We start from the raw sequence: 18411 nt of genomic DNA on the forward strand, positions 1-18411 counted from the left end.
GCCATTGGGCTAGTGGTCAGTAAGTGGTCAGTAACCTTAACGTTACCCCATCCCAGCTGCTACCAATCTCTCTGCATTCCTATTTGTGCCTAGTGGTCTGCCTTCGGGATTTATGGCCTCAGATTTCTCTCAATCCCTTCCTGTGCTAACATCCTATTACCCATTTCCATTCTCATTTTATAGATGGAAAAAGCAAGTGATGCCCAGAGCAGTTAAGTGACTTGTTCGAAGTCACACAATAAGCAAATCTAATTCCATTGCTTCTCTTATGCATTACTTAATGATTGTAGCATAACAGATAACCCCAGAACCCAGCATTTTAAAACAACACATTGCATTATCTCACATCGTTCCTCAGGGCCAGAGATCTGCAAACAGCATAGGCACGTGTTTCTGGCTCAGAGTCGCTCATGAGATAATTGGTAGTGTTGACTGCAGTCATCCAAAGGCTTGGTTGAGCTGGAGAATCTGCTTCTAAGCCCACTTACTGCTCTAGTGGCTGCTAGCAAGAGACTTTGCTTTCTTGCCATATGAGACTCTTACAGGGCTGCTCATGACTTGACTTCCCCAGAGTAAATGAACCAAGAGAGTACAGATGGAAGCAGTGTCTTTATAACCTGAGCTCTTAAAGGATGTACTGTCCCTCTGCCCCTGTGCTACTGACCACACAGACCAACTCTGGCACAGCATGGGTGGCATTACACACGAGCATGACTGCCAGGAGGGGGTACCATTGACTGCCATCTTGGAAACTGGCTACCACTTATGACTGGCTCCTACACAAGATTAAAGGACAAGAGTGGCCCACAGGGACCTACTAACCTCGCCAGCCTCCACCTACAACTGCTCGCCGGGCCTCAGTGGACACTGGTTTGCTTTTAGATCCCTTTCCTTGTCAGTTTTTGCTGGTGTTGCGCCTCCCCACCCCTCATGACTCTTTCTTCAATTCCTCTTTGTCCTTTACAGCTCAACTCCACGAACACATCCTCCAGGAAGCCTCCCCTGGCCCTCCAGACTAGGGTGGCCTTCTGGTTACATGCATGGTATTGGTAATAATGTTATCGTTAATTAGCTAATTCATCGTGAACTAATACAGGAGTAAAGGGACTGACTTTCGCTTTCTGCATCGGCACAGAAAGCACAGGTGGTCTACTCAGTCCAGGTTGTCAGTGTGTTTGCTTGTTTCAACCAGAACCCCTGGTCCATACGCTTCTATACCATTTTTAATCCCTATTGCTAGGGGAGAAAGATCGCTATTATTGTTCCCTGTCCTTATACAAGACTCTTTTCTTTAGTTCCAAAAATAAGATCACGCTGATTTTCCATCCTGAGCATCCAGCCTGCATTTTTCGCTCCCAGGCCCTCTACATTAACCACAAGAAAGAGCTTTCCTTACTGAATGTTACTTTAGTCCCTTATCAAATTGATCCTTATTTGTCAGCAAGTACAGTTTTAGAAGTCACAGAGAGACACACAGAAGGAAGAGCAGGTAAGGGCCATAAACTGGTTCCCGGGTGTAAGGAACCACATCTGTCTGCTGCAAGGCCTCTGGGGCCACTATTTAATAGCATCCAGCCACAGGTGGGCCTCTCACCTGACTCCCATTAGACCCCGCAAGGTTTATGGGCCCCTCGGGGCTCATGGCAGACAACCACCCCCCACCCATCACATCCCAGCTGACCCCGTGTTGGCCTCCTTTTTGCACGTGGTACAGCAGGTGGATATGAATGTCTAATGACTGCAGACACCTGTGTCGCCCTGCTGCCTTTTGCTGTGGTGATGGAGAACAGACCCAGCAGACCCAGGAGGAAGGGCACAGTGGGGAAAGTATGAAATAGACTTGTTGGAGGCATGAAATATCACCCAAAGCATGGGCCCTGTTAGATTTCATTAACTGTTTACATTTCTCTGGCTGCGTGCCACTAGTCACCTGCCCAGAAACACTCTTGGAAATACGAACCTTAAATGAGATCAGATTTTCCAGTGAAATATGGGAAGAAAAAAACAAGCCAAATCACAGGTAAATGGACCCAGTCCACCCGAGGGACCCTTCTGAGGAGCCTGGTGTCAGTGCAGCCGGTCCAGCCTAAGTTAGGGTTGTCTCGAGGCTTGGGAGGCCCAAAGTGAAGGCGAAATAAAGTAGGTTTGCAGAGCCCGAAGGAATCGTGAGTGGATTTGGATTTATGGGGGCGGTAGAGGGAGGGCTGCCAGACTCCTCCCAAGCTCTAACTCCTTTGGAGAGTAGCGTGCTTCCCTGGATTACAGTTCTGCAGCAGCTCACTGAAACTCAAAATGGAAAGTTTAAGGCCCGTGGTCAAGCCAGCAGAGTTGAGGGAAGAGACGCTGCTCTGTGTCCTAAATCCCTCAAGAGGTGGCACGTCGTGCTGCTCACTTCCAGAGTAGCTTAGCCAAGAGTAACCCATCAGGGCCAGCGAGGGGAGTTTGAAACCTCCTCCGTCCAGTCAGATGCCCGCTCTCAAAGGCCAGCAGTCTCTTGCTATTGCTGCTGTTGCTTAAGAAGAAAAGTGCTCCTGCTAAAATCCTTCATGACTCTCCTGTGGAAGCTGCTCAAAGAACTTTTCCAAACTTTATCAGTAGTCCTGCCTGTGGCCATATAGGAGGTTCCTTTAAGACCATCTTCCTGTGCCATAATAATATATAGGCCAGCGTCATTGGCATTATCTGGGAGCTTGTTAGCAATGCAGAATCTCAGATCCCAGCCCCAAGCCCACGGGGTGAATGTAGCGCCATACCTGGGGCTCAGCCCTGGGCCTTGTTGCCTGAAGACTGGATTTTCTGAGTTGGCAGGGGTTAGCTTAGCCTTGACAGACAGCCCATGCTACTGTGTGTGTAACCTCCCTCGCCACTATGGCGGACCATTGCTTGTGCGTGCGTCCGTCTTGCCAGGTCTGAGTGACAAACACTGGCTAATACCAACTGACCAAGTCATTGGACCTACTTGCTTGTCAATGCCTTTTCCATGGGGTACTTTCTTGTCCACCAGGATCACACTCTCTGGTCAGACTTGGTGCCCTTCACATCCACCTGCCTTTACTCTAGACTTTTGTATTCTGTCACTCAACCCTTTCATTGATGCTCCTGATCAGCCAGCTACTGCCCATGACTCGATGTATAATCTCGCCTCAGGCCACTTTCCTGTTGGTGAAAAGCAGAGGACAAGTTACACCACTGAAAGGCCCAGCACCTGCAAAGACTTTCTCTTGGCTCTGTCTTTCATGTCTACTCCAAAGTGCGACGTGGTGCATCTACCACCTGCTGTCAGCTTTCTGGCAAGTCCCATCTATAGCTAAGCTTGGGATTTTCCTCCCCCAGAGAAGTGCATTGGGATTTCCCCCTAGCTGTGTGGCTGAGCAGGGGGTGCTGGGCAACCATGGAGGAAGACATAGGATCCTGGAGCTCCTGCGCATGGAGCTTGAGTGTGCCCTTAGTCCTGCCACGACTCCACTCTGAATGCACTGTTTCCTTGGAATTATTCTGTTTCTGTTCCTCCTTGCCTGCAATGGTGCAACTGCATTAACACTTAAGCTAGCTATTTCAGACTGTTCAAAAAATTCGCCACTGTTCTTTGGCAACACTTTACAGTTCAGCTCCATAACAGACATTGTTTTAAAAGTGGAACTTTGAAAGTATGCATGTAGAAGTGAAGAGCAGGTTTCCCCAAGTGATTCAGGAGCATGCTGACTAGGAAGGTGGGAAGCTTGCAGGATTTCAGAAATTTGCATGAGGAATGACTTCGAGCAAGAAGAATGTAGACAGAAAGCACTGCAGATGCACCTACCCCCTTGCCTGGTTCCCAGGGGAGAAGGCGTGAGCTGAGCCAGACCTGGAGGCAGAATGTTACTGCTTGTTTGTAGGTGAACAGCCGGGACTCATTAGGGCTGGAGACTTGCGTGGTGGGGCCGGTTGTAGCAGGTTCTGGAAGGGGCCTTTGTCTTTTCTGCATACCTACTCTTCTCCTGCTCTGGCTCTAGTTGACTTGAACCTTGTGTATTGCACAGCTGATGAAAACTAAGCTCTAGTTTCTGCAGGCACTCGGAGCACTGTAGGCCAGTTCTGGGGCTCTCTTTTAGCTGTTCTTCCACTGTTTGGTTGCTGCTCTGCTGCTGATATGCAGAGGTTACAACCTGAAGCTTAGGGGCACAGCCTCCTTTGCTGTCTTTCTGACATGCCATCAGCCTCCTGGTGGCACCCACAGAAGTCCAGACTTTGTTGGCGGCAGCATCCTTTCATGTGAAAATTAGTGGGTATTATGACTTGTTATTAAATGCTTGACCGCTGTCTGACTACAGCCAGTGGTTGTTTTCTGACTGCTGAGAAGTAATTAATTCTTAATTCCAGGTATCATTCCCTACTTCCCTGCGTGCCACTACGCCTTTTCACCCACAGCCTTTCTAGGGATTAATTCCTTTCAGAAATGGGCACAGAGGTAAAGGAAGGAGGGGGCAGAGAACCCATCCTTGGGTGCTCAGGATGTTTGAGGCACTGCGTTGACCTATTCCTGCTAACCCTGGGGGCAGGTACCATTTTTCTTCCTGCTTTACAGATGAGGAAATAAAGACCACCAGAGGTGAAACAACCTGCCTGGGTAGACACAGGTAGTAAGTGGCCTGGGCGGCTTCAACACTGGGCAGTGTGATCCTGAGCCAGTCACTTAGTGCAGAACTAGAAAAAGGAAAGGGGTGGGTCAGAGGGTCTGCCAAACACTCATGTGCATGTTATAGTCTAGATTCATTTGCATACATAAAGGTTTCCAAATCCAACAAATACCTAAGTCAAATTTTCAATGTCAACTTAAGATTCTAAAAAAAAAAAAATTGTAGGTTTTACAGATTCCTTTGAACCTCTGAAAGGGCTGTAGTTCCTTCTTGCTTTAAAATATGCATGCAACATGTTGCTTATAATTTTGAGAGATTTGGTGGCTCTAAAACCTCCCTACCCAATAGAGTCCACGAAACTCAGGTTAAGAACTGATTTAGAAAAATACTAAGCTGTATCCATATGAAAAATTGAATTGTCCATCATGGGATGAGAAGTTAACTTTTGTAGAAAAATTTTTAAAAAAGGATCAGGCTATATGGCTTGAGGCAAAATACCAACCTTTTCTGTACCATAGTAAGCTTCTCCCACCCTCTGCCAGCCCAGGTTCATGTGAAGTTCAACAGGTGATGTCTTCTCGCTGCATTCAGGTCCCCAAAGAAATAAGTCATGCTCTTTTTGGAGAATTCCTCCCCAGATTCCCTAGACTAGGAGATTCACAAACTTAAAATAGTGACAGCAGGCCTGTGGGGCCCAGTTATTTCTGTGGGCAGCTGGCACTGAGGCCGAGGGCCTGACCCAGGCCCCTGAGTCTGGAGAAGCCAACGGGACCTTAGGGAGCAGCCCGTCAGTCCATCACCCTGTCCACAGACAGTGGCTGTAGGATGTAGCTGACTCTGCGAGGGCGGGTGGATGGGGAGAATGTGGGAAGAAGGAGGTGGTGCTGTCCCCCACTGCCAGACTCCAGAGAGGCTCTTATACCCACAGTTCCTGCCTCCCCACTCTCCTCCCCAACAGTGGAGGGCGGCTGACCAGCCATAAAGTGAACGTCCCTCTCAGACCTCTAGCGTCCACCCTTAGATATGCTGCCTTTGGGTCTTTCCCTCCTCTAAAGGCGACTCTTGATGCTCGTTTTAAACAAGCTTCACCTGGAAAGAGGTTGCGGGAGAGGAAGAAGACGTCTAGTGTGGGATTTCCTTGGTGACAGTGCCAGATAATACAGATGATAAAAATTGATTGAGCATAGTATGAGCTAGGAGCTGAGTTAAAGGCCTCTGGCCAGAATCTCATTCCATTTTGCCAATGGTCCACAAAGCTGGTTTGAGTATGATTTCCATTTTGCAGGTGAGAAAGCTGGGAGTGAGAGCAGGAGTGGGATGACGGTCACTTTATCCCTTCCTTCTGCATCTCCCTGAGGATCTTCTTTACTTTCACACCAGCACTGTACTAGTGCACTCTGACCTTTCCGGTCACTACTATTGGGGGGCTCCCCCCCATACCAAGCAATTCTGCAGCACCAGTTGGGTGTCCTATAATCTTATTCAAGTCCCACAAGACCTGCTCAGTCTTACAGTCAGAAAGTGGGGGTTGAAGGACTTGAACCCAGGTCTCTCTGAGCTCTTGTTCTCTGCCACTTTGCTGCAGTGTCCCCTATAGCAGGGCGGGGCTTGGGGACTTGCTTTGTGAGAGGAGTATCTGTGTCAGTGCTCCCGCTGCCCAGCTGGCCTGTGCCCGGGGATCCAGCCGCCCACGTTCCTTCCATGATTTCCCTTGACTTCCATCATGGACTGCTCGCTCCAGGGTTCTGTTAACAGTCCCCGGTGTTCTGTCAGTGCAAACCTGGGCTTTCACCACCCCTTGATGTGGATATCAGGCTGACTTTTGCTCCTACGACTTTGGTTTTGGCCAGTACCTTCTGCTCAGAAACTACTGGGGTGCTCCTCCTCCCACCACTAACTACAGAATAAAATCCAGATATTTTGGTCATAGTCTTCTCTTTTCCTGTTCTCTACCATAACCAAACTATATGTGTTATATTGTCTTTCCTCTCAAGTTGGCTTTTGTACTGAAACACACACACACACAACATACATATAATCAAAAGTTAAAAGAAAAAGAAAAATATTGAATGGTCTCACTTATAGGAGGAATGTAGAGAAACAAAAAAGGAATCAGAAAAAAAGTAACTACAGTAAAGTAAAAATCAAAATCATCAGGCAACTATAGATCAGAGACATTCTGTAGAGGAGGAGGGAAGAGGGAGAAGGACCAGGACGGGGTGGGAAGAGCACAGGGGACCACGGTGCACGGGGTACTGGTGGTGGGAATTTCACGGGGAATCATACATTGCACAAAAATGAAGGATGACGCAATGAATATATTAATAAAAATAGCTAAAAATAAAACCCTCAAAATTTAAAAGTACATTGTAATGACATACATGGCAAGCCGCGGATCCTTCAGGGTAAAGAATAAAAACACGATATAAACATAGGAAGGCTCTTCATTTCCCCATGGCACTAGGCACTAGCAGTGGTTCCGCTCCTAAGAAGCGCTCGCTTTCTCCCTCCGGAGAATAGAGATCCTACCGCAGGCTCCAGACCAAGCTTCCCCAGTTAGGCATCATGTCCCACTGCTCTGGCTCTGCTTCTCCCAATTTTGCTTTTTCATCTAAGGGTCTAAACTGAGACCAAGTCAGACCTGTGAGTGAGTTGCACCCTGCCATTTCCAGTTATGTGACCTTGAGCAAGTCACATCATCTCTGAGTCTTGGTTTCTGCATCCATGTTATATGAGCGATAATGCGCATCCTATGACATGACATAGTGGTGAAACGGACTTTGTGTACATAGGAAGCTGTACAGGCTGGTGGCTTCTGTGGGTTCAAACCGCAGCTCCATCACTTACCCATTGTGGGACCCTGGATGAGTTGTTGAACCTCTCAGTGACTCCGTCTCCCTATCTGTAAGATTTCGGTTGATAGGTTTTTTTATGAGAAAGAACTGAGTCAATTCATGTGAGGCACCTGGATTTCTGGACCGGAGAAACTGATCAAAAATATCAGCTACTACCCAGTCAGCTACTACCCTTGAGGGCTGTAGGTGCAGGTCACATCCTGTATGCTTTTAAAACCCTGAGCCTAATAACCTGCTGGCCATGTTCCTATTTGTGCTGCTGAACTTACCATAGTTCAGCATCCTGGGGAGAAGAAGTTTTCCAGCAGCCTAGAGTACAAAGGGGAAGGGTTCCAAACAGCGATCACCTGGAAGAGAGCTGGAGGATGGAGGGTGAGAAGGTGAAGGGTGTCTCCTTCCAAGACTTTGCTTCTCACTGGGGGCTCCCATCCCAGGCTTCTGGTGTGGGTGGCACGCATGTATGTGGGGTTTCAGGTACACCTGAATGGCCCCCACAGCCCTGCCCTCTTCTCTCACCCCCCCCCCAATCTGAGCCATCCTGGGGCTACCTGACGCCCGCACCCCCATCCCCAGCCAGGAGTGTCTGGAGCTAGCCCACCCTCACTGGCCTCTCCACCCCGCCCCCTCCACTCCCCCCCACTCCCTCCCACTCCCTTCCAGGCACAGCCCGCGGCCGCCACTCCGCCTGGCCACACCTCCGGGCTGCCAAGGGTTAAGGCAGCAGTGAGAGGAGAGGTTCGGGCTGACGTCGCGCTGGCTGAAGGTGGTTCCCCTCCGATGAGGATGGGAGAGCCTGGCGAGCTGAAACCCGAGCTCCCGCTCCGCTGGGGCTTGGGGAGGTCCCTGTAAGAGCCGCCTGCTGCTGGCCTCCCGAGGTCCTGGTCTCTCCCCAGCAGACACTCGGTCACCGGCACTGGCTGCGGGAGCAATGGAGCTGGGCTGGTGGACGCAGTTGGGGTTCACTTTTCTGCAGCTGCTTCTCATCTCCTCCCTGCCAAGAGGTACTGTGAGTAGCCCCAGGGTTCCCGCCCGGGGAGGAGGCTTTTCCCTCCAGGGATCTAGCCGGGAGCTGTACTCCGAGTCACCGAAGTGGTGAGGGTGTAAGAGTGGGGGTGGGGGGAGCTTCTCCTAGAGCTAACTCTCGGGGCTGGGCCGGTGTGAGGGAGTGGAGTGCCTGTCACCTTCCTGAAAATGTGACTTGGTTTTATCATCCCAACTTGCGGGCGGAGCTGCCCTAGGCAGGAAGGAGTACCAGTTCTAATTTTATTGGCTCATTTTTATTTTATCCTTTTAAAGCGTAAGATACCCTCCCCATCACCTCCCCTCTCTGCCCATCACCCCACACCTGTCCGGTCTGACTTAACTACTTTGACTTTCAAAAGCCCCCTTTCCCTGCAAAGAGCCGACATAGAGGTGAGCAGGGGGAAAGGAAAGGGATGAACTGGGCTGGCGGCAGGGGTGTCCCTCCTGGCTACTTGCGTGATGAAATCGTACAGTCACAGCCTTTAGGACGGGCGGATTCCCAGCGTGGGAGGCTTACTCCCTCGGCATTTATATACTTCCTTGGTAAAAATGAGAAAGAAGAAAGGCCGAGGTTAAAAGTGCAAGTTGTTTCTCAGGGATGCCCAGTGTTTGTTTAGACAGAGCTCTGCTTCTGCGCTTCCACAGGTCATTCCCCAGCCTCAGCTCCTCTGCGGGGAATCCTGGGGCACAAGGCTGAAAGGAGACAGACACAGTCCCTGGGAGCCTCCCTCTTGCCTCCCTGGAGGCAGAAGCTGGGGGAGGCTGGCAAGAAGTGGGGCTTCTTAGGAGTCTGTAAGGAGGGGTCAGGAGCTGAGGTGAGAGCTTGGCAGGTAAGAGCAGGCTGGGGTGGGCAGAGGTGACATAACCAAGCAGCCTCCGCCCTGGACAGGGGGCACCTGTGACTTGGTGCTCTCCCCTGTCACCTTGCTCTGCCTGGGAGGTGGGCATGAGGCTGCTGCACTTAGCTGGCAGCTGCCCAAGGACAGAACGGGGCATGCGCTCACCAACAGTCCACATGTGGATGGGCAGCTGGCATCTAGGGCACATCCCTTTCAGGATGGCAAAAAGGCCAGCACACATGACCCCTCTCCCAACACTTTGCATGCTTTCCATCTACCTATATCCTGCCGGCCTCAAGCAGAATCTTCCCTGGTGATTTACTCTCCAACTGGAGAGAGCTTCATTTGAATTTTGCCACACCTCCAGTGCCCAAAGATAACAACTGAGGAGCCCAAGAGGGGGTGGTAATCCCTAAAGGCAGTCACTGGTCCGAGGTGAGCAAAGGTGACTTGCTCCATTTCTGCCTTAGAAACCCAATGAACCCCAGAAGAACCCCAGAGGAGCCCAAATCCAGGGGAACCTGGTTCCTTCCCACAGCACCTGACTCCCTGGGCAAGAGTCTCCTGGCCTCCTGCTGCTTCCTCACTACCCTGTCCTGTGAGACTACAAACCCATAAACCTTAAAAATGAAAACTCAGCTTTTTTTTTTTCTTGCCAGGATCTGAAAAACGCATTTATTCCTGACCTGAGAATCTCTCTTACCTTTTGCTGTGGAACAGCTTCAGCAGGGTGCGCGGTGTCCTGGCAGCCAAGCTGCTGACTGAACCTGACAGCAGCTTCACGTGTCTAGTGAGAGTAGTTCAGTTGCTGAGCTTTCACATTTGCAGGGAACATGGAGGGGAAGAAGGAGTGGAGAAGGAAAATATTTCCTCAACGAGTTCACTCCCTGCTGGAATTCTGAATCTGGCCTTGTCAAAAAAGTTTGGAAACACATTTCCTCTAATTGCTTACTCTGCTAGGAGAGCATTGGGTGGCATGGAAGCACCCACCGGGTGGAGCAGACTCTGTTGCTCTTCCGCATGGGGCACATGTTGGATGATGAGACACGAACATTCGGCCAAGTGATAACACAGCATAAGCAGCATGGGAGGGGAGACCCCCGTGCCTCTGACTCCCCCAAATAGCAGTCCTTCTGCCAGCAGGGTTCTGCCTAAGAGAAAAAAAAAACTCATTTAAAATATGTGGCTCTTGGGAGTGAAATCTTAATATGGAGAACTTCACAAGCGTGGCTTCCAGCAGACACTAGCTGGTGGGGGGGTGAACAGAAAAGCAAGTGGGGGAGATGATTGGAAATGCAGATCGCCAGTGGGTAGGAGCAAGCAGCTCCCTGAGAAAGGGAATGTGGAAAGAAAGCAAGGAAGAAGGCGTGGCCAGAAAAATTAGAGGTTGGTTTATAATGCATCGGGTTAGCAAATTCCAGGGAGAAAGCTATGGAAATTGGGCCTTCTTGGCAGAGACAGAGTTTTGTGGGGATCTTGAGAGGGTGTTCCCTGATATACAGGCTGAGAGCTCCTGGCTTCTCTAACAGGAAAATAATTTAATGGTGGGATCATGGATTTTTGAAGCTGGGAGTGACTTTAGTTTGAGAGCCTCAGTTCAGAGGACAATGAGATTAAATTTATGAGATTAAATTTGAATTGAGATAAATGAGATTAAATGTATTTATGACTGTTTATGATGTGTGCCATCCTTGAGCCAAATGCTTTCCTTGCATTAATTCTCAGACCATGTAATAAGGGAGGGGCTTTTAATCTCCAGGTTTTATACATGAGGTTTAGAGAGGTCCATGACCTGCTCAAGGATACCCAAGCATGGTTTCTGAAGAAGTTCAGCATTTGATCTAGCAGATCCACTTCTGGGTATATACACAAAAGAAGGATTCAAAACAGGGATTAGTATACCAGTGCCCATAGAAGCATTATTATTTGGGCCCAGTAGCCACATGGTGGAAACACCAAATGTCCATCTGTGGTTAAACGAAATTGAGACACACACACAAACAGAATACTGTTGCCTTCACCACACACACACAGTGGAATAGGTTTGCAAGGCTCAAGACTCTGCTACTTGAGCAGCATTTTTGTGCCATTGGTTGAAAGTGTACAGGCTAGTAAAAGCTGATCATGCGACCGTGGTATGAGGAATAGGGTCTGGAGGGTAGGGACAGAGTTTTACGAGGGACAGGGAAGGGAACACTGTGACCATAGTCAAGAGACATTGTGTCAGCAAAGTGTGACGTTGTCATGACAGTTACCCTAAGATCCCCATGGAGATAGTCACATGGTCAGGTCAACAGTGGCCTAGCTGTCCCTGGCCTGCCTTGTGATATGAGTTAGATACTCTGTAGGTAGTCAAGGAATGCTGTGCTGTGGTTTGTAGATATTGAATAGGTCACAGTAGCTACCTCATAGGAAACCACACAAAACCAGTGAAGGAGGGTAGAAAATTAGAGTCTGTTGAATATATCCCCCTCCTTAGTGAGTAGAGTGTAACTACTTCCTTCTCAACTCTATCTTTTCATTGTTCTGGGTTGCAGTGATCTGTGAAACATGTGTGCAGCCCCTGTGGGGTGAGAGTGGAGTAGATCATGTTGTACCTCAAATTCTACACCCCTGATGTTGGGAACACCAATAGTGGGGACCTCTTGGAAGGGAGCCCCCCATTCTGTCCCACATGAAGAACCTGATCCCAAATATTTTCTCTCATTTGTGATAGATAACACACACACTCCTATATGCATTACATATACCCATTTAATCCACTTAACCAACCTAAGAGATTAGAAGGAATTTGAAGGGATTAGCCCAAGCAAAGTCAGAAAGTAAGATCAAGACCAATACTGGACAATTTCCCATCTGTGAGTAATATAAGGACATGCGTGAATGAACTGATAAAGCAAAATAACTACAAAGGTGTGGACATTGATAGCAGCACTAAAGTTTCTGAGGTTAGAAGGAGCCGAAAAGGAGATGAGTCAAGGAGGTATAGGGGATTTGGTGGGGGGGACAAACAGGATGTCATTTTGGTACCCTTCTGGGCCAGATGTACAGGCCTTTTTCCTAAGATGTATTTATTTATGCTTACAGAACTGGGCCGTAGGCCAGAAGTGCAGGAGCGGCGAGAGATTCACCAGAGATAGAGTGGGGAGCAGGACAAGCAAATTGAGGAGTATATTGAGGGGAGCAGCGGGAGAGACAGGAGAGGTCTGTCATGCCTTGTGGGTCACTTCCAGGGGCATGGATTGAACTTGCACTGAAGTGGCTGCAACTGTGCCATCAGAGAGAGCCCAGACTTACAGTCTTAATAAAAAGCAACATTAGAAGGCCTGCCCTGAAGCACACTGTGACTGTCAGCATTGGCAGCGGTTTGAAACAAAAGACCATGTTTGTTAGTAGAGAAGTCTGGTTTCTCCTTGAGCAGCCCCCTTGGGCAAATGGCCTCAGCAAGGTCATGGGTTCTGGGGGAGGTCACATGGAGGCAGCGTGGATGCAGGAAGGTCATCAAGGGTCGGGGGACCACGTGGACCCATCCCCTAAGGAAAGCACGAGGGCTAAGAAGTTTTGGGGATGACTGTGCCCAGGGCCAGGCAGCTCACTCTGATTAGACATGGAAAGTAAGAGTGCCTCTGTCTCATGGTCAGCTTTCTAAAATCAGAATCACGTGTCTGTTTGCTAAGGGACAGAATTAAGGATGAGGCACGTTTCAAATCTGGCCCTGACACGAGGCAGCCTTCCTCTTTATGGACATTTCTGTCAAGATCATCAATGAGAAAGCTCTCAGGAGGGGCAGGGGAGCGGGCTTGGCGTGAATAAAGGGGAGGCATTTTTTCCCCTTTGACATAGCAGGGGGTGGGTGGAGATGCATTCTCCTTCCACTCGGACTAAGGTAGGTTTTGACAAATTCATGTTGGCCTTTAATAAGCATCTCGTCTCCCCGGCACTAATGTCCTGGGCCTTAGTTCAAGGGTTAAGAGAGGCACCCCCCTTGACTGAGCAGCCAAGGAAGACACCTATTGCTGTCCGCCTTCTGCCTCTGGGCTGGGAGAGCCTTTCTTCCTCAGTGTGGCCTCTTTCTCGCTGCCTTCTCTGAGGTTCTGGCTGTCTCCGAGGGTTGTTAGTGGTTTGGCGGCAAGTATCTCCATAAGTAGAAGTCTGGTCAATTGGTGTGATGATTGGAAAACCAGGACTGAGCTTCTAGAACAGAGTGAGCCACACATTCAGGCAAGTTGAACTCATGGAGAGACACAGAGCTGTGTCCTCCTGGGCTGAAGTCAGGGTTGGTCACAAAGATCCCAGTGAGTTTAATGACCCTCCTAAGTGGGAGGGGGAGAACGGGCTCTTTGCTTTATGTTGAAATCATTTGAGTACTCCGAGGGACTAAAGTGCCAATATTTTTCAAACCCAACCCAGCTTCATGTCTGTTTATTTCCTGGGATCCACTCAGGTGGTCAGTGAACCTCCTGTGTTCGTGGGATCCATCTCAGGAGTGAACAGCCACGGTGGAGAAGAGCTGAGAGTTTGCTTCTAGTTGGGTCTGCTTCAGTATTTTCCATAGACCCTCGGCTCACCTGGGCACAGCCCGGGGGTGGGGGGGCGGGCAGCTGCAGTGAAGAATCTGTGGCTTCACTTACTGGCCTGGCTTTCTCCCTCCCAGTGGGTGGTTAATTACCGACTTCTAAATGATGCTGTCTCCCTTCAGTGCAAGCTTGGCTTCCCTGAACAGTCCTGGGAGAACAGAACAAGTGAGCATCCCAGGTCTCTGAAAATGAGATACAAACCAAATAAACAAAATAGTCAGCAATAATGGACCCAATGATCTCCCCGTACTACAAAACAGAGACTCCAGAAAGATGACGTCAAGAAAGATTTTTAATATCACTCTTTGTCACAAATCATGGGTTCTCTCATGCCGGGGAACAGCATGCACCTCTCATGTCCACATTCAAGTATGTGTTCAGCAAAATTTATCACGCATCTGGCAGGTGTCAGGTATGATCCCAGGAGCTGGGGAGACTATGATGAATACGTGCCTGTTCCTTACGGCACTTACTGTTATTGGAATAACTTATGGTCCTGTTGGCATTTCTCAGCATGGCTTTCATGGAGTACTAATCCTGGGAGCTATTCAACAAAAATTAAAAAATGAAGCCTACCGTGTTATACAGTAAGTCTGGGGGATAAAGACACGATGCTTAAAACACATTATAGATTCTGCAAAGTCCTGCAAGAAATAAAGCTGTAGTTAGCATTAACAAAGTTGTCTGAGCACAGAGTCTTTTTTTCACCTAATACCTTATACCATCCAGTGGAATCTATGCTCCATGGAGTGGCTTGCAAAACTCTGGTCTCTTGCCCATAATGAATAAAACATTGAAGAAAAACTTACTGTTACAAAGGCTTGAGTAAAATGGGAATTTAAAAGCCTGCAAATATGGGTTTCTCTTCAGGCTTCTGCTGAAGTTCGAGGAGGAAGTCTGACATCCTTGGCGTAACACTTGCTGAGAAGTTGAGAGAACCAGCATTGACCCACATGGTTTATCAACAAAATTTATTCTTGTAGTCAAGTTGCTTACAAAATACATGGCTGATCTGAAATCAATGGGTAAACTGAGATGTGGATTGACTTGTTGAGTCCCCATAGTGATGTGGCAGTTCTGAGGTGTGGTAAATGCTGCGACTTCACAATGCGTTGCATCCTGTTTCCCTTTCAGAAACAGGGAGAGTTCCCAAGGTCCACTCATCAGTTCCTGACCAACTCCTCACTCCCCTCCTCCCCTTTTCGAGCACACACAAATCTAGCATGTTGCTCTTTACCCTGTTTGCCAACCCTGCCACAGTTCATGCACTACGACCTGATTTGCACAACGGAAGTGGTCTGGACTGTTTATACTGGGGCTGTCTCCATAGAAGCAGCATGTGAGTTTGAACTGTTCATCAATCCCTTGATTGCTGCTTCTGGGAGCTATTTTACTCCTGCCTTTGCTAAATATTGTTCTTGTTGTCACACAACATGGTTTTTCCCTTGGAAGCACTGCCTGCCTCTTAACCTGCCCAGATTTGTTTCATGTTGGGTGACTACAGTGGCAATAGCTGAGCAGTCCGTCCCCCTCTGCCTTGAAAGGGCATCCTGCCTGAGTGGTTTTGTGTAGCTCATGACCATCTTGGGAGAGTCAGCCCTTTGCAGTATTTACGTTCTGCTGTGTCTTTGATACAGATGTCTCGGTATGGCTGTGTTCCACTTCAAATACACACATACACAGAAGGATGAAAGTATAGATGTGGATATATGTATGTGTGTTTATGTCTGTTTATTATACACATATAGTGTTGAATATTATGCTTTAAAACAGGATCCAGGGGAGCCTCCCTGGTGGTGCAAGGGCTTGGGGTGCAGCATTATGAGGCTGTCTGCTGCCACTGCAGCAGGGTTTGATCTCCAGCCAAGGAAGTGACCCACATGGCGCAGACAGACCTCTCCTCTTTCACCTGCTGCTCCCCTAGGCAATGTATTTCAGTCGCTCCACCCCTCTGTTCCCTACTCTTGTCTCTGGTGGATCCTCTCACCGACTGCATCTCTGGCCTGTACCCCAGGTCTTGTATGCATAACTAAGTAAGTATTTTCAAAAAATAAAATGAAATATCCAGGGTACCTCCCTGATGGCCTAAGGGTTAAGGATCAGTTCTATTACATGACAGTCTGAGTTCAAACCCCAGCCAGAGAGCTGACACACACGGCATAACAGACCTCTTCTGTCACCTGCTGCTCCCCAAGCAGTGTATTTCAGTAAATCTTCCTGTTCCTGTTCTGCCCCCCACTTTGTCTCTAGTGAGTCATCCCCAGCCTCTCTGGCTACACTCCAATAATTCTACAAAAGAAAAAAATCAATAAATGAAATCTTTTAAAATAAAATAAATATGATCCAGGGTTCAAATCCTGCTGCTGTCATGTAAGACTGGTTTCCCAGGCCAAGTGACTTAACTTCTTCGTTATAGCTTTACACCTTCCAACCTGTAGACTGAGGATAATAGTGTCTTTATTGTAGGTTTCCTGCAGGTGTTAAGTGAAGTCATCTATTTTAAGGGTTTAGTAGAATTCGTTGCACAGAAAGAGTACTCGGGAAATGAAAATCTCTTCTCCTTTCTATGATTTTCCTTGCCTAGTACAAATTTTACAAGATACCAAGAAGGAGAAATACTGGGTGTCCTATCTGTGGTAGGAAGGAAGTTACACGGTCCTCTTGAGAACCCCTCACCTTATGCTCAGACCTATCCTATTCATCTGTCACTAGGGCAGAAAAAGAATTCCTTCACGTTTCAGAGTGCAGCTGTCGTTTTTGAGACTTGCCTTTGTATACACCTTCCACCTTTAGGAGAAATGCCTTCCCCAGGCTGTGCTTAATTTCTTCATGTTTGAAATAGGGCAGGTGGTAGAGCCTTGCAGAATAGGTGGTTCTGAGTTGGTAATGAATCCCAGCCATGAACTGTTGCTCATGACCCCCTGCTGTGATTCACTAAAGCACCAACCAGGAATCTTCAGCAAATCAAGTGCCCCTTCATCTTGTTCTAGCTTGCAAAGCTGGGGGAAGGTAACTGTAATGAGGGCTGTTTGGCCCGAAGCTGCTGCCAGATTAAGGTTAGGGAGCCATCGGACATACCATTAGAGATGCATCACCCTCGATAAACAACCCCCCACACTTGACATCTGTTGTTGTCAGCTACCTGTGGTAGAAGGAAAATCTGGCTGCTGCCTGGCACCCATGAACCTGGATATGTGGACAATCACTAATTAACTCTGGAAGCTCTTGGCAAAACAGGCAGATGTGACGCCTGTGTAGTCCTGACATGCTCAGACTCAGAAGGTTTGGAAAGTATGGAAAGCTGGGAGTTGATGGAGTAGTTTGCAGAATTCTTGAGACGAGGGAAATCCAGGTTGGGTTTTCTGCTTAAGTTTTATTGTTTTTGACTTAGCCGTTTTCATGCCTTGGCTGATATATTTGCTGAGTTCTATTGCCAAGTTCTCTTGGATGCATTGTTAAATCATTTTTAAGTAGTCAATGTTCATAAAAACATCTGATCTACTCAGCTCCTACCCCAGCATTTGAAACAACCTGGAAGCAGCTGTCCTTCCAGGATTTCCAGGACCATAGTTGTTGAAGATATTGGCTGGAGGTGCTTCCCAGGTGCTAGATTTTGGGTTCTGTTCCCTTTGGTTCTGCTGGTAGAATTTTTATTTCTTATGAAAAGCAGCAAGAGATACAGTCTGTTCTACTTAAGTAGGTGTTAGGGAAGGTTTATTAGAGGAAAGCGACTAGGAACTCTTAACAGCAAGGGGAAGAAGTCCTGAATGCCTTGACATAAAAGGGCTTGAGAAGCCCATGTATGTACGGGGGGAAGTTATTACTCACCCCTTTCACTCCCTTAACCATCTGTGTCTTAACCAAGCATGTGACTTTTTTTATTCTGCAGAGAATAATGGTGATGTCTTGACAAATAGGTTTTTCTTCCAAAGTCCTTTATATCTATTGCCTTCTTCAGCTGCAGTAGCATCAACAACATGATCAATCTATACCCACTCCCTGAGACTTGGGGGAAATACTGTGACAGAGTGTCTTGTCTTGAGCTGTTCTGTGGTATATAAGACTGATTAATTGATTGATTGAAAAGGATTGGTTCAGGATGGAAATGTGGTGGTCTGATACCCAATACCTCCACTTTACCAGCGCTACATTTTTCTTCACTGGTCAAGTCAGAGATGTGGACAGGCAAAGTAGTGTATAGGAAAGAATTAGACTGGCTCCAGAAAGAAGTGGGGTTTTGTGTTTCTTCTTCCACCTGAATGCTGTGTTACCAGGGACAATTATCCTCTTTTCTTCAGTTTCATCATCTGTTAAGTAATGAAAATATTGCCTATAGGGATGGATGGTCATGAATATGCACTGAGTTGATATATGCCACGGGCTCAGATATATAATGTGGGTACTGGGACCCCAAGAAAAGAGGAGAACAAAGGAAGAGCCACAATTAGCTTAATAAAGTACAAGGAGGGAAAGGAAGTGAGGGGCTAATGCTTCCCCCCCC

The 18411-nt window shown here is 48.0% G+C and overlaps 1 protein-coding gene across 1 annotated transcript in view; it reads left to right on the forward strand.

The window, feature by feature from the left end:
* Positions 1–8075: 8075 nt before the first annotated feature.
* PAMR1 (peptidase domain containing associated with muscle regeneration 1) overlaps positions 8076–18411 on the forward strand; it is a 71153-nt gene continuing 60817 nt past the window's right edge. Inside the window, exon 1 of the mRNA XM_004682908.2 lies at positions 8076–8472. Coding sequence (XP_004682965.1) covers positions 8400–8472 — 73 coding nt within the window. The 5' untranslated portion in view covers positions 8076–8399. The remainder of the gene's footprint in view (positions 8473–18411) is intronic.

The sequence above is a fragment of the Condylura cristata genome, unplaced genomic scaffold, assembly GCF_000260355.1.
Source record: "Condylura cristata isolate star-nosed mole 26May11 unplaced genomic scaffold, ConCri1.0 scaffold00015, whole genome shotgun sequence".
NCBI classification, from domain to species: Eukaryota; Metazoa; Chordata; class Mammalia; order Eulipotyphla; family Talpidae; genus Condylura; species Condylura cristata.